The sequence below is a fragment of the Prionailurus viverrinus genome, chromosome E1, assembly GCF_022837055.1.
Source record: "Prionailurus viverrinus isolate Anna chromosome E1, UM_Priviv_1.0, whole genome shotgun sequence".
Taxonomy (NCBI): Eukaryota; Metazoa; Chordata; class Mammalia; order Carnivora; family Felidae; genus Prionailurus; species Prionailurus viverrinus.
In genome coordinates this window covers 38225211-38243699 of record NC_062574.1, presented here as the reverse complement: position 1 = coordinate 38243699, position 18489 = coordinate 38225211, and the positions used below count along the sequence as shown (strand labels likewise).

General features: G+C 46.2%; 1 protein-coding gene across 2 annotated transcripts in view; it reads left to right on the top strand.

The window, feature by feature from the left end:
• Positions 1-18489, top strand: part of ERN1 (endoplasmic reticulum to nucleus signaling 1) — an 80253-nt gene that overhangs the window by 35667 nt on the left and 26097 nt on the right. For both annotated transcript variants that reach the window (XM_047833886.1, XM_047833885.1), the window contains exons 3-6: positions 10454-10487; positions 11493-11565; positions 14728-14800; positions 17131-17253. In XM_047833886.1, the coding sequence (XP_047689842.1) occupies positions 10454-10487; positions 11493-11565; positions 14728-14800; positions 17131-17253 (303 nt within the window). The remainder of the gene's footprint in view (positions 1-10453; positions 10488-11492; positions 11566-14727; positions 14801-17130; positions 17254-18489) is intronic.

The following is an 18489-nucleotide window of genomic DNA, read 5'->3' as shown; positions in this document are numbered from 1 at the left end:
CCGTTCGTGCACATCGGCTGCATCAACTCCTTTCTTTAACCCACACAGCGTGGAGCAGAGAATCAAGCTGATAGCAGACGCTCTATCTTTGCTTTTGAGATGTGTGTGGTAAATCTCCACAGATAATTACTAAGAGTGGGGTTGTCATACTCTTCCTCAGAGAGAAAGGGAGAGAGGGAAGGACAAGGCTCTTGAGTATTTGGTATATGAGGAGGCTTCGTTCCTGGGTTTCTTTGGTCCATAAATACCTTTCAGAAGGGCCAGCCCAGAAGTGTTCAAATCATTGCTAGAGGTGTACTTAGAAGGGGCTGGTATGGAGAATTTCAAATATTTTGTGACATCTGAGATGTACCCAGAGAAGTCCTCTAGTCAGAGAGGAAGCGGGTTTTAAATGCAAGGGGTGTAGGGGTCAGCCAGGTGGTTGTGCTTTGGAAAGGAGAGTGAGGTGGGGCAGGGCAGAAAAGCCAGTGCTCATCTAGATTCTGCCAGAGAAGCAGTGTGTTCCAGAAATTTCAACGCTTATCTGAGGAAGAGAAGAGAATGATCTTGTAAGGTTCCTTGAGCTCCAGTCAGATGGGCAACCTGTTCTTGTGGCTTCTGTAATCAAAGGAATCTACTCCCTCCTACGTGGAAGAAAGTCTGCCCAGAGCTACCTCCACGGAGAGGCCATTAAATGTGGGCTCTGTTTTGAAAGACTTACTTAAGTTTTGGTTGACTTCGTCAGAGACATTCTTCTGTTTTGCTGACTTCTCACCCCCATGTCTTCCCACATCCTCACCAGTTTTGCTAAGCATGTTAGGGAGGCCTGTGGCAGTGCTGACAAGGTCTTTCTTGCTCTTTGAGTGGGTTTCCCTCCAGTCCCTTCAAACCCTGTGACATTGTAGGATCGGGCTTCACTTCAGAAAGTGAAGGTTTAGGGCGCCTGGCTGACTCAGTCAGTAGAACATGTGACTCTTGGTCTCAGGTTCATCAGTTTGAGCCCCGTGTTGGGTGTAGAGATTACTAAAAAAAAAAAAAAAAAAAAAAAAAAGTGAAGGTTTATACTTCAAGTGAATGCAGGAGAAACAGGCCTTTCTTCTGAACATATTGGAAAGGCTTTCCTTGCTTGAATGACTTCTTTTTCTTGGCTTCTCTCTTTCTAAAAAATTTTTCATTTTAGAAAAACTTCCAACACATGCAAAAGAGTAGAATAGTATCGTGAAACCCTCATGCAACCAGCACCCAGGTTCAGTAGTGATCAACATGTGGCAGGCAGTCCCCTTCCTCATCTCCTTCATTATTCTGAAGCAAATACCATATCGTCCCCCCCCCCATACATTTAAACAATTTTTAAATGTGAGTGAACATACCAAACTGTGCCTGGCAGCTCTCTTTAGCTTTTATCACATAGGTTTCTATGTGGAAAAGTCCTTTTCGTTAGAAAAAAACTTGTTGGAATGACACTATGACATACAGGACTGAATATCTTTTTTTTTTTTTTTTAATTTTTTTTTTTCAACATTTATTTTTGGGACAGAGAGAGACAGAGCATGAACGGGGGAGGGGCAGAGAGAGAGGGAGACACAGAATCGGAAGCAGGCTCCAGGCTCTGAGCCGTCAGCCCAGAGCCCAACGCGAGGCTCGAACTCACAGACCGTGAGATCATGACCTGAGCTGAAGTCGGACGCTCAACCGACTGAGCCACCCAGGCGCCCCATAGGACTGAATATCTTAAATCACGGATTTCCTTTCATTCTGCAGAGAGTATTGTCTACTAAGTATGAGGGGAGCAGAGACCTGGATGGCAGCTACCCCAGAGTTCACTCTCTGATTACTCATTAAACCGTACATAAGCTTTATGTACTTTTCTGTGTATATCTCGCTTTTTATGTACGTGATGTAGATGGTCCCTGTCCTTCAACATGCTTAAACTTCAGTCCAGCCCCCAGATATTTGAAAGGCCACCTGCGCCGAAACACCAGCCCTGGAGAAGCGTGATCAGTGCATTCTAAGAACACACCCAGTGCGGTGGGTGGTCACTGTCTGATTTCCTGGAGAAGGGGGGCATTTGAATTGGCCCTGATGAACAAGCAGATTTAGATAGCTAAAGAGGAACAGGCAGTGATGAGCACAGAGACCAACATGAAAGCACAGGGGTGTTCTGGGAAGAGACTGGATTGAAAGAGAGTCATGGAGAAGAATCGGGCCCGCGTTTTGCACAGCCTTGAACGCATAGGCCTGTGACTCCCAAACCATCCTCAGGGGCCCTGGGGGCCGCAGTAAACTCACAGAGGCACTGCAACTTGTTTTCAAGTTTTGAGAGAAGCATAGCAGTACTCAACAAACAAATGTCAGACACCCTGTTCGAGGTAGTTTGGGGTTTCAACATCAGCTTGTGCTGCTTTCCTTTCAACGACGTATCTTTGCAAGGCTGAATTTTTGGTGGTTGCTGTAATAAAATTCAAACACCACATGAAAAGCAATGTGGAATGGTAATGAGGGTGGCAGTGTCTAATCCGATTATAAGGTTTGGAATATGTGTAGCACCCAGCAGGGACACATCCCATTAGTAAGTAGTTATGGTTAAGAATGAAATAGTTTTCTTTCCATTTACATGTATTCCTCTTTTTCAAGTGGCTTTGAAGTTGCTAGTCCCTACATACTTAGGCCATTTGGAACTAACTGCTTAATAAATGGAACCGTCAGGCGTTTCTTTTTGCCGAAGGCCCTATGAAGAATTTACTGACACACTAAGGGTGTTGTGAACCAAGAAAGTTTGGGAACCTCTGACTTGAGTCACAGAGATGGAAGGTATTCCGTAGGCAGAGGGAGGAAGGAACCATTGAAGGGTTTTATGTGGAGGAAAGACGTGAACAGATTTGCCTGTGTCAGGCCCTTGCAGACAGTAGGTAGAATGCATGTCCAAAAGCCCAAGATGCCAAGATCTGAGACAGGAAGCTGGTTAGGAGACTGCTAGGTAGACCCAGTGAGATGATGGCTGCCTAGTTTTGGCAGTGGTAAAGGAGGACGTAGGTTTTGAGAAATGTGTGCTGGGTCGAAGCTTACATGACTCAGCATCTAATTGAATGGGAGCAGGTTAGAATTAAGGGGAGAGTAGGGGCGCCTGGGTGGCGCAGTCGGTTAAGCGTCCGACTTCAGCCAGGTCACGATCTCGCGGTCCGTGAGTTCGAGCCCCGCGTCAGGCTCTGGGCTGATGGCTCGGAGCCTGGAGCCTGTTTCCGATTCTGTGTCTCCCTCTCTCTCTGCCCCTCCCCCGTTCATGCTCTGTCTCTCTCTGTCCCAAAAATAAATAAACGTTGAAAAAAAAAAAAAAAAGAATTAAGGGGAGAGTCGAGGACGGCTCTGTGTTTCCGGATTGTGTGACAGGGCAGGAGTGGGGCTGGCCAGCCAATCTGGGAATGTAAAGGAGGATCAGGTTTGGGGGGTGTGACCTCAGGGTGGAGATACACTGTAAGCAGCTCGAAGTGGGGCTGAGTCATGGATTCCACGGGAAGACGTCGTCAGATGCCATGTGGGAACCTAATAATAAGGATTTGCAAGTGTTAGATTTGGTTACTGGAACTGGACAGTGGCAGTTCTGGTCTTACTCCGAGGGTAGGGGCCAGAGAGCCGTGAGGTGAGAAAGACACAGAAGGCGAGAAGGTGAAATAAGATACAGGATAATGGTTTCCTAGTTAAGAACTCGAATTCCCTGGCCTTACCCACAGAATCAGCTTCCTGGGGGAAGGACCCAGGAACCGACATTTAAAAAACCATAGGGAAACTTATCCTGTGCTGGTGGGCACCTAAAATAGCACGACCACTTTGAAGCGCCGTGTGGCAGCTCCTTGTCGAGTCCCATGTAAACAATATGGCTCCACGTTCCAGGTATTTTCCCAACAGAAATGAAAACGTAGGTCCCAGCGAAAACTTGTACCATAAATGTTCATAGCTGCTTTAGTCTCATTTTCCAGCCCCAAACTGGAAATAACCCAGTGTCCCTTAGCAGATAAACAAATTATAGCATATCCACACAGTGGAACACTGTTTAGCAATATAAAAGGACAGACCATGATGCATGCGACGATGTAGATGAACCTCAAAAACATGATGCAGAGAAGGAAGCCAGACACCCAAGAGAACCTAACGTATGAACTGCGTTTGTGCAATTTTAGAACAAACACAACGAACCTGTCAGTGGTTATGTGGGGGTGAGAGTTGGTGCGTGAGAAGATGCTTTGGAGTGATGGGAATGTTCTAGGGTGTAAGGGTGGTTACGTGGATGTGTATGTTTCTCAAGACTCGTTGAATCGTACACTTAAAGTGGCTGCCTTAGGAGAGAAAGGAGAGCGTGTGCCAAAGAGAAGGGGAGCCCAGAGGTTTAGTGTGTTTGTGGGCTGAGGGGAAGGAGTTAGCCAGGCAGAGGAGGACCTGTGGGTCCTTGGAGACATGGTACCACCTGGGGGCTGGGCAGTATCTATGAGTATGGAGGTGGACGCATTGTCTCTGTATGGAGAAGTGAAATGGGATTGGGCAAACTTGAGGAGAAAGGTAGGAATTTTGGGAGAGCTCACTCTGTCCCCTCTTATTCCTCCTGTGCCACGGAAGGCAGAATCGGGTGTGGAGGGAAGGAGGCCTTGAGGCAAGGAGTGCAAGTTTAAAGATGCCAACCAGGAAATAGATAAGTGTATCTCCTACAGTATGGGGCCCAGTGGGCCATAGATGTAGAATGGTTTTTCCAGAGTGACTGTAGTGTTTTCTTCAGCACAACTCAGAGCCTGAGTGGAGGAAAGGGGATTGCACAGATTTTGGGGTGAGCGATGGTAGAGCATATTTGCTGGATTATTAAAAGTAATTAAGGATGGGGGCACCTGGGTTAAGCTTCCGACTTCGGCTCAGGTCAAGATTTCACGGTCCGTGAGTTTGAGCCCCGCGTCGGGCTCTGTGCTGACAGCTTAGAGCCTGGAGTCGTCTTCAGATCCTGTGTCTTCCTCTCTCTCTGTCTGCCCCTCCCCTGCTCGCACTCTGTCTCTCTCTCAAAAATAAATAAACGTTAAAAAAAAAAAAAAAGTAATTGGTAATGGATGTCCAGGCTGGGCACGAATCGAAGTAGGAAAGAAACTAACATGTAGTGATTGCTCCGTTCAGTCAATATATTGAGCACCCCTCTGTGCCAGGCACTGTTTTAGGTGTTGAGAATATGGCAGACAACAAAAGATAAATCCCAGCCCTTATGTAGTTAATAGTAGCTAGAGTCAGGCATTTATTTATTTTTTAAGTTTATTTATTTACTTTGAGAGAGAAAGTGAGCATAAGCAGGTGAGAGGTGGGGAGAGGGAGAGAGAGAATCCCAGGCAGCCTCTGCACCGTCAGCGCAGAACCCAACACGGAGCTCGTGAGATCATGACCTGAGCGGAAATCAAGAGTTGGACACTTAACCAACTGAGGCACCCAGGCTCCCCAGAGTCAGACAAAGTAAGTAATGTACTGTACTTCAGAGGTGGTAAGTGTTGTGGAGAAAAATCAAGTAGGGAAGAGGGGTAGGGAATCCTTGGTGGGGGGGGGGGGGGCGGTAAGAGGTAGTCATGGAAGACCTCTCTGAGATGGTGATATTTAATCAAAGACGTGGGCAGAGGGGGGCAGCAAATGCAAAGGCCCTGAGGCAGGGACAGGCTAGACGGTATTTGAGGAATACAAGGAGGCCAGCTCGGCTGGAATAAGCAAGGAGGAAATAGTGGGAGAGCGTTAGAGGGTGGGAGAGTGGAATTGTGTAGGATTTGCAGGCCACCGTGTGGCCATTGACTTTTTGAGTGAGATGGGGACCACCAGAGGTTTTGAGTAGAGAGTACTCTGACTTCTGTCCTTAAAAGGATCACTGTTCTCTGTGTCAAGGCACAGACTTAAAGTCTTGACAAACATTTAATCCTATTTAATCCACCTAGAGATGCCTCATGAGGTTGGTATTATTATCTCTCTGGGGTTTTTCCTTTATTGATGAAGAAATTCAGGCCCAGAGAGATTAGATAATTTTGCTGAGGTCACTCGGCTGGTAACTGGCAGAGCTAGGATTTAAGCATAGACTCAGCTGAATCCAAAGGCCACATAGACTAGAGTCCTTGAAAGGGAAGGGGCTTTGATGATGTTGGAGGGATATTGGGTGTAGGAAACAAAGTGACGATTGTTCTAGAAGTAGACCCTCAAGTTTGACAACCGATGAGATGTATTGGGGAGAAATGAGTGTCAACAGAGTCATTGGAGCCTGTCTGCCTTCCAAGAGAATAGTGGGCCGTTAACAAAATAGGGTAATCAAGAGTAGAAGTTGATCTGAGGTAAAAGATGGAGGGCATGACTTTGGGCAGGTGGTAGCTGAGTTCTGGTAGGAAATAGTGGAAGTGTCCAGTTGATCCAGAAAGAAGAGCTCAGGAAATAGGGGCCCTGGACTCTCCCCATGTAGGCTGAAGTTACAGAGATGGATGTGTCCTCTGAGAGAACTCAGGGGAGCACCCGGAAATGTTCCTCCCTGTTGGGAGTAGAGAAAGAGGGCACCAAGGATGGGGGGGGGGGACAGAAATCAGGCTGTGCAGGGCCACAGAGGCTGAAGGGCGGGATACCCGAGGGGCGGGGCGAGCCACAGAGTGGGAAGTGGCAGTGGAGGGGCTGCCTCCGACTGCGTGGTCCGGGGCAGTGGGCACGTGGCATTGCCCAAATGGTCGAGAAGCGGCAGAAAGGGTGGGTGGGGCTGTCGGTGGTGCTGGATGGAGCCACGAAGGCCCGTAGTTCAGGAGAGGAGCAGAGTCGAGTCCACGTGTGGCCCAGTCCCGAGGGAGAGGGCATGAGGTCCCAGACAGGACGGAATGGAGAACGAAGGTGAAAGAGGTATTCGTGGAACGACGAAAATTCACATCTTTCGGAAATAAAAACGTCCTTAGGAACTTGGGCAAAAGGAAGGGTGTAAACATCTGTTTTGAGCCATTTCTGTCCCGGGTTAAAAAGGAGGATTCAATTAGCACAGCAGTAGCAATGAGTTGTCACATAACCTCATCCACGTTTCTCTGGGTGTGAAGACTGGGCCATTTCGGGCTCGAGCTGGAGCCACTAGGAAATCGGGTCCCGTCCAGTGTTCGTTCCCTGGGGAGCAGTGAGGAGGTTACTTTCTGCCCAAGTCAGTTCCTCCTCTGAGATCCTTGCCTTTACCTTGAGTAACACCTGTTTCCATGCTTGTGAAGTAACCTCGTCTCCCACCCCCACCCCCACCCCCTGCTTTTTTTTCCTTCCGAAAGTAAAACAGCTTTATGAAATGGCTTTTATCCTTATCAGTCTCCGTATAGATAGAGCGGTTTATTCTGGAGCAGTGTTTGTTTATAGCCTTATAGTTAGGCCAGGTTTCTGTTCACATGGCTGAATTGTTTGTTTACTTTTTTTTTTTTTTTTTAAAGCAAGAATCTTGCCTGATACACATTCTCGTTATTAAACAAAAACAGCCACCTTTTCACGTTGGGCTTTCGTTGCACATTTTCAGATGACGCCGCTTGCTTCTATTTTGCTGGCTTTCCAAATATTTTTTATCTTTAACCTTTCACGTTACGGGAAATTTCAAGCGTAGGTAGAAGGAATCGCCAAGTGACTCCCCACCCAGTGCCACATTCGTCTTTAACAGTTAGCAGCAGGCGGCCAGTTTTTGTTTTATCTGCCCTCCCCACTCCCCATGTGGGGTTTTTTTTTTTCCTGTAGTATTTTAAAGCAAATCTCAGATTCAAGCGATTCTTCAAGAAACAAACCAACAAAAACCCTAGGGCCTAGGTCACTTGCCGTCCCTCAGAAGCCAAGCGGCGCTTGCTCGCCTGTCAGAGCTGATGTAATTAATGGTGGTGCTGTTACCTGGCCCACAACTCCACGCGTGTTCCTTCCGGGGACCTTATTTTACCGAGTGGGTGGGAATGCTAAGCCGACCTTCCTCTCCTCTTCAGCCTAGAGAAAGCTCAGATCCTCAACAGCCGCGTAGCTGTCCCACTGGTCAGCTCCTGCCGAGGGCCCGTGCCTTCACTGGACACTGAACCTGTCTGGTGCAGGACACGTTTGGGGACTTGAGGCCTCAGTGTCAGGTGACCCGTGGACGACCTCTCGAAAACCAGGAAAATCCGCAGCTGAAGGCAAGACCCTGAGAGTGAGCCGGTGCCCGTACGGCAAAGATAAGCCTGCGAACGGGACTCGAAATCCTGTCAGTCTCCGTGTCTCATTTCTGGTGAAAGTGCTAGAATCTGGCAGTGTCTCCTCTTCCTCTGTGTGTGTCTGTGACGCCTTGAAGCAGCTGAAATGGACACCAAAGATGCCTCCCGACTGCCGTGTTTTCTTTGGAATGTGGCATTCCTGCTTTTCCTGGCTTGTGTGGCATCAGGGCTGTGTAGAGGTAGCGGGTTGTAATTGCACCTTGACTTTGTTCGGTGGGGTGAACGCCGCGTGTCCGTATTTCCTGTCTCTTGCATCAGTCTGTTTGTACCGAGAAGCGATTAATGGGAACAATAAACGCAGGCTTACTAACTGAAAGTTCCTCCTGTTTCCTAAAATGTTTTTGGTTTAATGAATTGTTTGTTTGCTGCCCACAGACCACATGTTCTGTGCGGTCTGTGTGGCTTCTGTCACTGTGAACACCGTATGCTTTCATGTCAGAGCTGGGCTTGTAAAGCAAAGTCAACAGACGATAAGGCTTGAAAGCGTTTTCTTCATCTGAGAGTCCCAGGTGACGGGGGGAGTCAGGCAGCCGTCTGTCACCACATGCACAGCCGGTGGAGCCCGGAACCCTGTGTCCAAAAATCCTGTCCCAATATTAGCCCTCCTTACCCCCAGCTTTGAAGTGGCGGACGGTGGGTCTGTGTAGCCCGTGGGGTTTTGGTTGCTGGGAACCCCCTCACGACTGAGCTGCCTCATGCCTGTGGACTTTAGCCCTGGTCGTGTCACTGTGTTCTCATGCCGCCATTGACCCCAAGGAACCAGGAGCATCCTCTTGATTCGTGCCTGGGAGAATCAGGAGAGAGAGAGAGAGATAATGCTGTTTTTGACTACTGCAGATAGAAAATTGACTTTGGGAAAACCCTTTTTTTTCCAGTGTAAAAAGTACTGCCTGTTGTTATACAAGTTTTGGGAAATAAAAAAAAAAAAGAGGGGGTCATGTATACTTCCAACAAAAATAATTCACAATTAGCATTTTCTGCCTTTCTGTTTTTTTCTGTGCATTGAAGATTTTCTCCCCAGTTGCATTAATACTCTATGTATAATGTTATCTTTTCTCTTGAACATCATAATATAAAGATTTGTACATTTTTAAAAAAATTTTATAAGGCCTTCTAGAAGCTGTGATTTTCTGCCAAGTGGCCAGTCCTTAACTGAGCAGAAATCAAGAGCCGGATGCTCAACTGACTGAGCCACCAGGTGCCTCCTATTTTGTGTTGCTTTCAAACTAGATTTTATAGAAATGGATCAAAGGGAATCAAGGGAAACAAGCCCTTGGGGGCTCTAAGATTGCCCTGTTGCTGCCCCAAAGGGGTGTATTCATTTACCATCCAACAAAATTCTCATCAACAGGAAAGTTTATTCTTAAGACATCGTTTTGATTTTCCTAATGGGAGTACCTAGTACCACACCAGGTATCTGACAGGGTGATCATTTAGGTTTTAAAAGTCCTTGATATGTCAGATAGTGACAGTGTGACCCATTGTCCACTGTGGGTTGTGACTGGTTCTTCCTTCAATGTCCATCCCCCAAGTTATGTGCACATTTCTTTTTAAAAAAAATTTTTTTTAATGTTTATTTTCGAGAGAGAGGAAGACCGAGTGTGAATGGGAGAGGGGCAGAGAGAAAGGAAGATCCAGAGTCCAAAGCAGGCTCCAGGCTCTGAGCTGTCAGCACAGAGCCAGACATGGAGCTCGAAATCACAAACCATGAGATCAGGACCTGAGCTGAAATTGGACTTAACCAACTAACTGAGCCACTCAGGCACCACCCCCCCCCCCCTTTTTTTTTAATGTTTGTTTGTTTGTTTGTTTGTTTGTTTAGAGAGCTAGCAGGAGCAGAGGAGGGGCAGAGGGAGAGGGAGAGAGAGGAGGAAATCCCTAACAGGCTCCACACTGAGTGTGGAGTCCGACGTGGGGCTCGGTCTCAAGACTGTGCAAGATCATGACCTAAGCTGAAATCAAGAGTCCAGTGCTTCACCAACTGAGCCACCCAGCTGCCCCTGTGTGCATGTTTCTTGACAGCAGTTTTCTTCTACTCTGTTCTCTATCCAGCCTCGGAGACCATCATAAGAGCCTACGTCTGTGTCTTTGGGTGTGTGTTTTCTAAAGTGTGCCTTCACGTACATTATCTCCTGTAGGTAAATTTAAGTTATTGGTGTCACTTGTGAGTGAGTCCTGGGGGGCTCTCTCGGAATCCCGATATTTTAGAGTCTGTCTGACGATGCCTTTGTTGTTCTTTTGCACAGATCCGGTTCTGCAGGTTCCAACGCATGTGGAAGAGTAAGTCTTCTGATTTGCTTAAGCACTTCCCTTTAATTCATTTTCTAAACTAGTCAATTAATATTTAGGAAGCCAGCTGTTGGGAGTACATTATGTGCATATATGTAAAGTATAATGAGAGTGCTGGAGAGAGGAAGTCTTACAGGTTCTACGATCAGGAAAGGGTGGTCAGCTGCTGGGGCCAGTGGCAGAGGCAGGGATATTAAAAAGTCTGATGAAAGTCAAGTTGAGTTTCGAGCTTAAGCTGCCAAAGTCCTGCCAGAGGGTTTAGATCTCTCCCTCTTCACTGTGTCGCACCATGGAGGGGAAACATGGCCGTGACCTGCTACTACAGCATGTGTGTTATGGCCCCAGCAGGAGCTCACATGATGGGACATCCTAAGTACAGAAAAGATTCAGCAACAGGTTCCTGAGTGACTAGTCAGAGCGCAGACTTTAGAAGGTTAACGTGACCAAAGACCTCGTTGTATCTGCTTCGTGAGGAGCCATGTACTGGACACCATCCATCTCCTTGGCAGGTCCTGTCAGATGTCAGGCTTTCAGAGTCTGCTTCCTCCAGTTTAAATTGCCTCCAGTTTAAAAATAAATGTTTGTTGAACACTGAAGGTAGATTTGTCCTACCTGTTTATGTACTGTTCCATGCTATTGAATATTAATTATTAAAGTTCTGTACACAATTGACTTGGAAACTGGAAAGCAGACTTACTGGGTCCTTTTCACTTATTTATCATCATCCAGGATGCTTTGACCAAACGACAGTTTACTCTTCTGTGGTTGGTTTTTTGCTTTTTTTTTTTTCTTTTCTGCAGGTTGCTTTTTTCTGCTCAAACGTAGCCTGTCACCATAGGGATATTTTATTTGCTAAAAGTGAAAGAGCCGTGGGTGGAATTGTCTTATACGCACACATCCTCCCCCTCCTCCCAAACATGGCTTTGCATGGCTTTGATATTTTGTTTTGTGCCCTGGGCTGTAATTTATTATTGATACTCATTGCTTAATCTCTAGGCCTGCCTTCCTCCCAGATCCCAATGATGGCAGCCTGTATACACTTGGGGGCAAGAATAATGAAGGCCTGACGGTGAGTGCATTTAGCTTCTTTGTGTTCTTCAGAGGTTCCAGACCAGTGGTCCTCAACTGTCGCACACCGAGATCACCTGAGAGCTTAAAAAAAATTCCCGGAGATTCTAATTCAGGAGGTCTGCAGTGAGACCTGGGCATCAATATCTTTTTTACAGCTTCCTAAATGAGCTTTTAACTGGCAGCCAGAATTCAGCAGCATTGATCTAGACCAGCAGGTTCTCAAGGCCCAGCCAACACACCAGAGGGGTACGATACTCCCTTTAACAGCAGGGCTTGCTCCGACTAGTGATTTCAAATTGGGGGTGGAGGGTAGTTTGCAACCCTGCCCACCTCCACCCGAGCAGACATCCCTTTACGAGGTAGGGGGGCAGGTGATGTTCCATTCCCAATTTTATCTGAGAATCTAGACCAGTGGTTCTCAACCTTAGCTACACATTGTAATAACCTGGAGAGCTCTAAACCAAACAAAAAAAGACTGAGTCTGGGTCCCAATCCCAAAAGCTTCCATTTAATTGATCTAGGTCATCAGGAATTTTTAAAAGCTCCCTAGATAAGAGAATTTAGAAACAGGCCCACACAGACGGGCACCTGATTCCTGACAGAGGTGTGGCTGCAGTGCAGTGGGGAAGGGTGGTCTTTCAGTAAGTGGTGAGTCACCTGGGATATCCACGTGGAAAAAGAAGCTGAGCTCTTGCCTCACACCAGACACACAGAACTCCGTTCCGGAGAGATTGCATGTCTAAGTGTGAAACGTAAAAACAAAACTTTAAGAAAAAAAAAAGAAAGTAATGGAACATCTGCACGACCTTAGAGTAGGAAAAAATTTCTTGGATGAGATAAACAAAACAAAATACCCCCCCCCCCACTAATGAGAAAGGAAAAAAAATAGATATATTGGACTGTATTACAATTAAGAATTTTTCTTTGTTAAGAGACACCATTAAGAGAAGCAGGCCACAATGTACTTGAAGTACACATATGACTCCAACAAAAGATTCATAGAACTCTTGGACGCTGCTGGTGAAAGTGCAACTTGGTATATCCGGTTTGGAAACTGGCAAAATCTGTAAAGCCTTATGACCCAGTTAATCCTTCCTGGGTCAGCGTGTACCCACAGAAGTGTCTGTGTCTATGTTCCCCAAAGGCAGGTACCAGATGTCCTGCAGCATGATGCAGAATAACCAAAAAGTGAAAACTGTCCAAACAGCATCAATAGTGGACAGGATAAATAAATTATGGGATAGTGATACACCTTCAATGGTCTCCACCAGTGAGGACCAACGGCCTGTGACACTACCCAGGAGCATGGATAAACCTCACCAACAGGAGGTTGGACAAAAGATGATAAACCAGAAAGGCTACACACTGAATGATTCATTTATGTAAAGCTCAGAGACCGGAAAAACCAGCCTATGCTGTTTCGAAGTCAGGATAATGATGGCCCTGGGAGGGGATGATTGGAAGAGAAGGCGAGGGCTTTCAGAGCGCTGGAAATGTTTTGCTGCTTCATGTGGATGCTGGTTACATGGGCTGGTTCACTGCAAAACTTAGCTGAGCTGTGCACTCTGTGTGCTGTTTGTATGTTCTGCTTCGATAGGAAATATTTTTTCAAAAGCCTCCAAGTGACTCTGATGTGCAGCTAAGGCCGAGAAGCAGCGATCTAGACTATAAGTGGCTGTGAACTCTGATTGGCATATTCTGACATTGTTTTATGAACACCTGTGACTGGAACAGATGGGAGGAGGGCAAGCCTTGTGGAGAGGTGTGTGCGTGTCTCACCTCGAGCATCTCTCTCCACATTCCGGAGCCTGTTTCCGAAGCACTTTTTGCTAGACCCTGTGTGGGACTACCTGTAGAAGTTGTTCCTATTTCAGCAGCCCTCTGGGATATAGGTGTTACCCCAAATAAGACGTGTGGAAACCTCACCCACAGAAGTGAAGGAATGTGCCCAAGGCCAAAGCTTCCAGTGTTGGAACTGGCCTTGAGCTCTAACCTCCAAAGGATGCTCTGACCACCACCCTTCACGCCTTCCTGTGTTCTGGGAGCGGTGTGTTTCCCCCTTGGGCCAGGGAGTCCTGTAGAGCTGTTTAGCAGACGCTACAGGATTCCAGACTGGAAGCCTTGCGATGACTTTCTGATTCTCCAAAACACCTGACAAAAATCCAGTCAGTCACGACAGCCTCTCTTTGGCATTTGTCCTTTTCTAAGGCTTCATTTAAGTGTTGGGATAATGGGAAAATCCAAACGATTGATTATTTAAAGTTCTGTTTGTTAAAGCTAGAGAGAAATCTTTTTCTTTTTTGGAGAAAAAGATGACAGTGTGGCAGAAGCAGGTATATGTATAGAATAGTTTCAAGAACACAGAATGTTCCAAAAATAAAGTATACTGAAACGAATGTTAACCAGAAGAACCCCTCAGATGTCAGCTGTGTGGACTCAGAAGAATCAGTTTTCTGATGAAATGCAGTTGAAACATGTGGATTCCTTTGAGTTTCTTTTCCTGGCGCCTACCATAATTTCTTTCTAATACTGAAAAAGGCTTAATTTTCTGTGTTTTTCAGTAGAGAATTATTTTCTGAAGCAAACATCAGAACAACTTTTTCCACCTCAAGCTCCTGGGTCACCCACATAATGCCGACTTCTCCTTTCCCTTCAAGCTTCAGCTGGGTGCTGGGGTCGCTTCTCTTCAGAATGAATCTCTTGGCTCGCACACACTCTGAAAACATGTCATTCCACTCAGCCTCGCTGGTTCTGGGTCAGTTTTCCAAGACAAGAGAATTCTTTCTGTCCACCCCTCCCGCCTCCCCCCCGACCGCCCCAAATTTCAAAGATTCTGTCACTCTCCATATTTGTGTAAGTGTTTTCAGCAAAGGTTTGTGTCTTCCCCAGAAGTGCTCTGGACAAGACACTCTGAGGGGCTCCTGGAGGGGACCCGGCGGCTGGAGTCTTGTCCACAGTGGATATGGAACACTAGGGCATCTAGGCCCCCCTTTTTCTTGGGTTTCCAGTCAGGAAAACTCCCATCTACCATCAACAGTGCTTCTCTCTTTTTTGCAGAATGGGGTAACAGAAAGACTACAGTAAAATTATAATAATTGCACAAGACTTGGTTAACTTATTTTTTCCTTTCCTTTTTTTTTTTTTTTTTTTTTTTTAAAAGAAACTTCCCTTTACCATCCCAGAGCTCGTACAGGCATCCCCATGCCGAAGTTCAGATGGAATTCTCTACATGGGTAAGAGTTCCTGTTTTCAACACCGAAACTTTGATCTCTTTGGAAACGAGTCCCAGGTTCTGGGACAATGGTGTGTCTGAGAGAGAGGTGTGCGGTCACTCCCCACCAACCCTTCTGGGAAAGGTCTTTCTTAGTTGTGCTTGTTCACGCCAGGATCAGCTGACCAATTAAGGAAAGGTTCCCCCCACCTGGGAGCAGACTTGACACATTAATATGGTTACTCATTTAACAAGCTTTTTAGCTGCTGTGTTGACTTACCCCTGTGATTTAAAGATTGCAACATACCCAGAAGCAATTGGATGAAATTTAAAGTGAACACAAGACTCTGAGCCAAGAAAGGGAAGCCAGGTTCTGCCTATTAATTATAGGACTTTCTTAGTACTTCCTGCTATCAGAATATTGGATAAAACAGCACTTAACAGCTTGGCTAGATAAGCTGCCTTCATACCTGTGGGGGTCACCTCTTTCAAAGCATCAGATCGCCTCTTTTCTTTTACCATGTTGCTGCCAAAATGTCAATAAAAATGCATTTGTAATACAAAGGAGAGCTGTGTTTATCTTGAAATCATAGTAGTAATAATATCCTGTATTTATACAGCAGCTTTCCTTCTGAGGAACTGAAAGTTCTTATTGCCTATTCATGCCTCAGGAGCTTTATGTGTGTTTCTGGGCATTAAGTGCAGGCTGGATTTTTTAAGTTTTTGCCAGGGACGCTGGAGCTGTTGCTTTCTCGCACACCTTCAGAAAGAGGAAGTCCCAAGCCTTGAAATTCAGAGGAAGTGATCAACAGAGGCTTGCTTTCTCCCCTGGGCCTCGCTCTAGGCCCATCTGACCATCTGTGTCCCTGTTTTCTGTCTAGTCTTCTAGCTTTTGCCAGCAGCTCATCCCTTATGATGCATTTAGGATAGTGTGTTTCCATCATCTTCGTGTGGTACCCTCTTAAGTGGTTCATTAAACATATTTAAAATTGTGGCAATTGCCCCATCCATCATTAAAGAGGTAACTGAGTTACGCAGACTGTAATGGTTCTTGAAGTAAGGGTGCCATGCCAGATGGAAAGGGCTCATGGTCACAGCTGTTGGGTGATGTTTTCACTCTATGTGCAGATCTTTTTCATATTAAGATTTTGTTGTTGAGAACAGAAAGTTATCAACAAGTTTCACATATGTAGACTAGGCATATACATTACATCTGTTAGAACTAAGTGTAGCTTTAGCAAATTCTGATGACCTGTGATCTTCCTGACATCCCTGTACTCTGCTTCCACGTTTCCCTTGAAAGAGGAACCTCGGCCAATAAGTTAGGAAGATACAAGTGACCACGTAAGGCCATGCCTTACAAAACGGAAATGCACACATTACGGTGAATGTGTTGACTTTCAGATGAGAGGCCCATGCTACGGACTCACTATCACCGGGATGATGTTCTGGTGTATGTTCCATAGATCGTAGATGCATACGCTTTGAGATTCCCCAGGAGTGTTGTTTGGCTGTGCTGTCTGCCTGTTCATACCTTTTAATCAGCTGACTGAGGAGTAGGGTGTAGTGTGTGGCTGGCAAATAACTTGCTGGCTGGCGTCAGGGGCTGAGAAAAGTTCGGCCTCATTAGCACCAGGTTGCAACCGACTACTGCCCGGTCAGAGGTATCAGCTAATTAGAGATATAAACAGTGACGGTAGATCCTCTTAACATGCGGGCTCGTTAGTAGGGATGCGGAGATCTATGAATAATGGTTACCAGAGAGATGAACCCTTGGGTCCCTTTCTATATATAGATCCTAGTCTATGGGAAAAGGATTGTCCTTTATAGGCCAGGCTTTTCATATATATTTTTTAAGTTTATTTATTTTGAGAAGGAGAGCGAGCGGGGGAAGAGCAGAGAGAGAGGGAGAGAGAGAAAATCCCAAGCACGCTCCGTGCTGTCAGCACGCAGCCGGATCTCACGAACCTGACCAAAAATCAAGACTCGGATGCTTAACCGATTGAGCCACCCAGCGCCCCCCCCCCCCCCCGCCCCAAGGCTTTTTCATATTTAAGGCCACTAATCAAAGCAATAAAATCTAGGAGTTATTAGGTTAGTAGGTTTGAAGAAATTTTTAAACCATCATTAGGTTATTAAGTTATTATTAAGACCCAGAGGCTCCAGAAGTTTTATGATCTCCACATTACCACTTACCTTGTCACCCTTGGAGCATCATGGAAATGTCTTCAACATCACAAGAACTTCAGGCCTCTCGGCACAGAGAACGTTTTGGCCTGCTCGTTTGGCAGAGATACATTTTTTCTCATATTGGATGAGCGTAAACCACAGCGTGTCCTCGTGACCTTTCAGGTAAAAAGCAGGACATTTGGTATGTTATCGATCTTCTGACCGGGGAGAAGCAGCAGACTTTGTCATCGGCCTTTGCAGACAGTCTCTGCCCATCAACCTCTCTGCTGTATCTCGGGCGAACAGGTAAGAAGGAACCTTTTATTACCTACAAGCTGCCTCTTTCCAAAAAAGAACCCGAAGTAGCCTTTGCCCGGGCTTCATTCTCTAGAAGGTCTCCAGATCTGTTTTCTCCAAATGCAGATTTTACCACATTGTTCCCCTTTAGAAGACCCCACAATGGTTCCCCATTGCCTGAGGGATTAGCCCAAACCACCGCAGCCTGCAAAGCCTCCACTGACTTCCCCTTTTGTCCCCTGCCTGCCTTGGCTGTGTTTCCCTCGCTCAAACATTTCCCAAGCAGTTCCCAGAAGAAGCAGTGCTATTTTTAAAGATGTTCAGTAGCGGGTCCCTCTCCACCAGGTATGCACATTTTTGCCCTGATTTGATCTTGACCTTGAGGCCTTTTTTTGCAGTGAAAATCTTTTCCAGCTCAGCTGGGGCATCGGTTCTGAACCCTCTGTATTTCCTCTGTATTCACTTGAAAACTGAATGGTTTCTTCTTCAGCTTCTCTGTCCTGCATTATATTCAAGAAACTACTTGGGGTGCCCGGGGGTCGGGTTACCTCCACCAGATCCACAAAGTTCCCAAGGTGCTTTCTTGCACTTTTCCAAGTGACTGCAAGCACTGGTCTTCCTAATAGTGTGACCACTGTGTAACCTGGGCCATCCCTTTGCAGCTTCCGGTAGCATTTCCTTACTGCTCTTCCAGTCTCCACGGTGACCTGCCAGCCTCCAGCTGCCACCTTGTCCCGGTCAATGCTACATGCTTCATTTTTTTTGTTATGGCCCTACCCCACTTCTAGGTACCCTTCTCTAAGATCAGCTATCTATTGCTATATAACAAAGTACCCCATAACAGGTGGTTTAAAAAAAAAAAAAAACCATGGTAAAAAAAAAAAAAGTGATGTGCAATTAAAAAAAGAAAACAAAACACCAACAACACCATGATATTGATTCGGTGAGTCATGAGTTCAAGGGTGCAGTGTGACTGGCTTATTTCCGCCCCACATGCCATCGGCCGGGTTCACTCGTGCCTGGGACTTCAGTTCTCATCTACGTGGCCTTTCTCTTTCTACATGGATGGCCTGGACATTTTACACACAATTTAGAGAGGATGTGTCTGTAGTAATTTATTTATCTTAAAGTGTATTTATGTATTTTGAGAGAGAGGCTGGGAGAGGGAATCCCAACCAGGCTCTACACCCAGCACGGAGGCCTACATGGAGCTTGATCTCACGAAACCGTGAGATCAAGACCTGA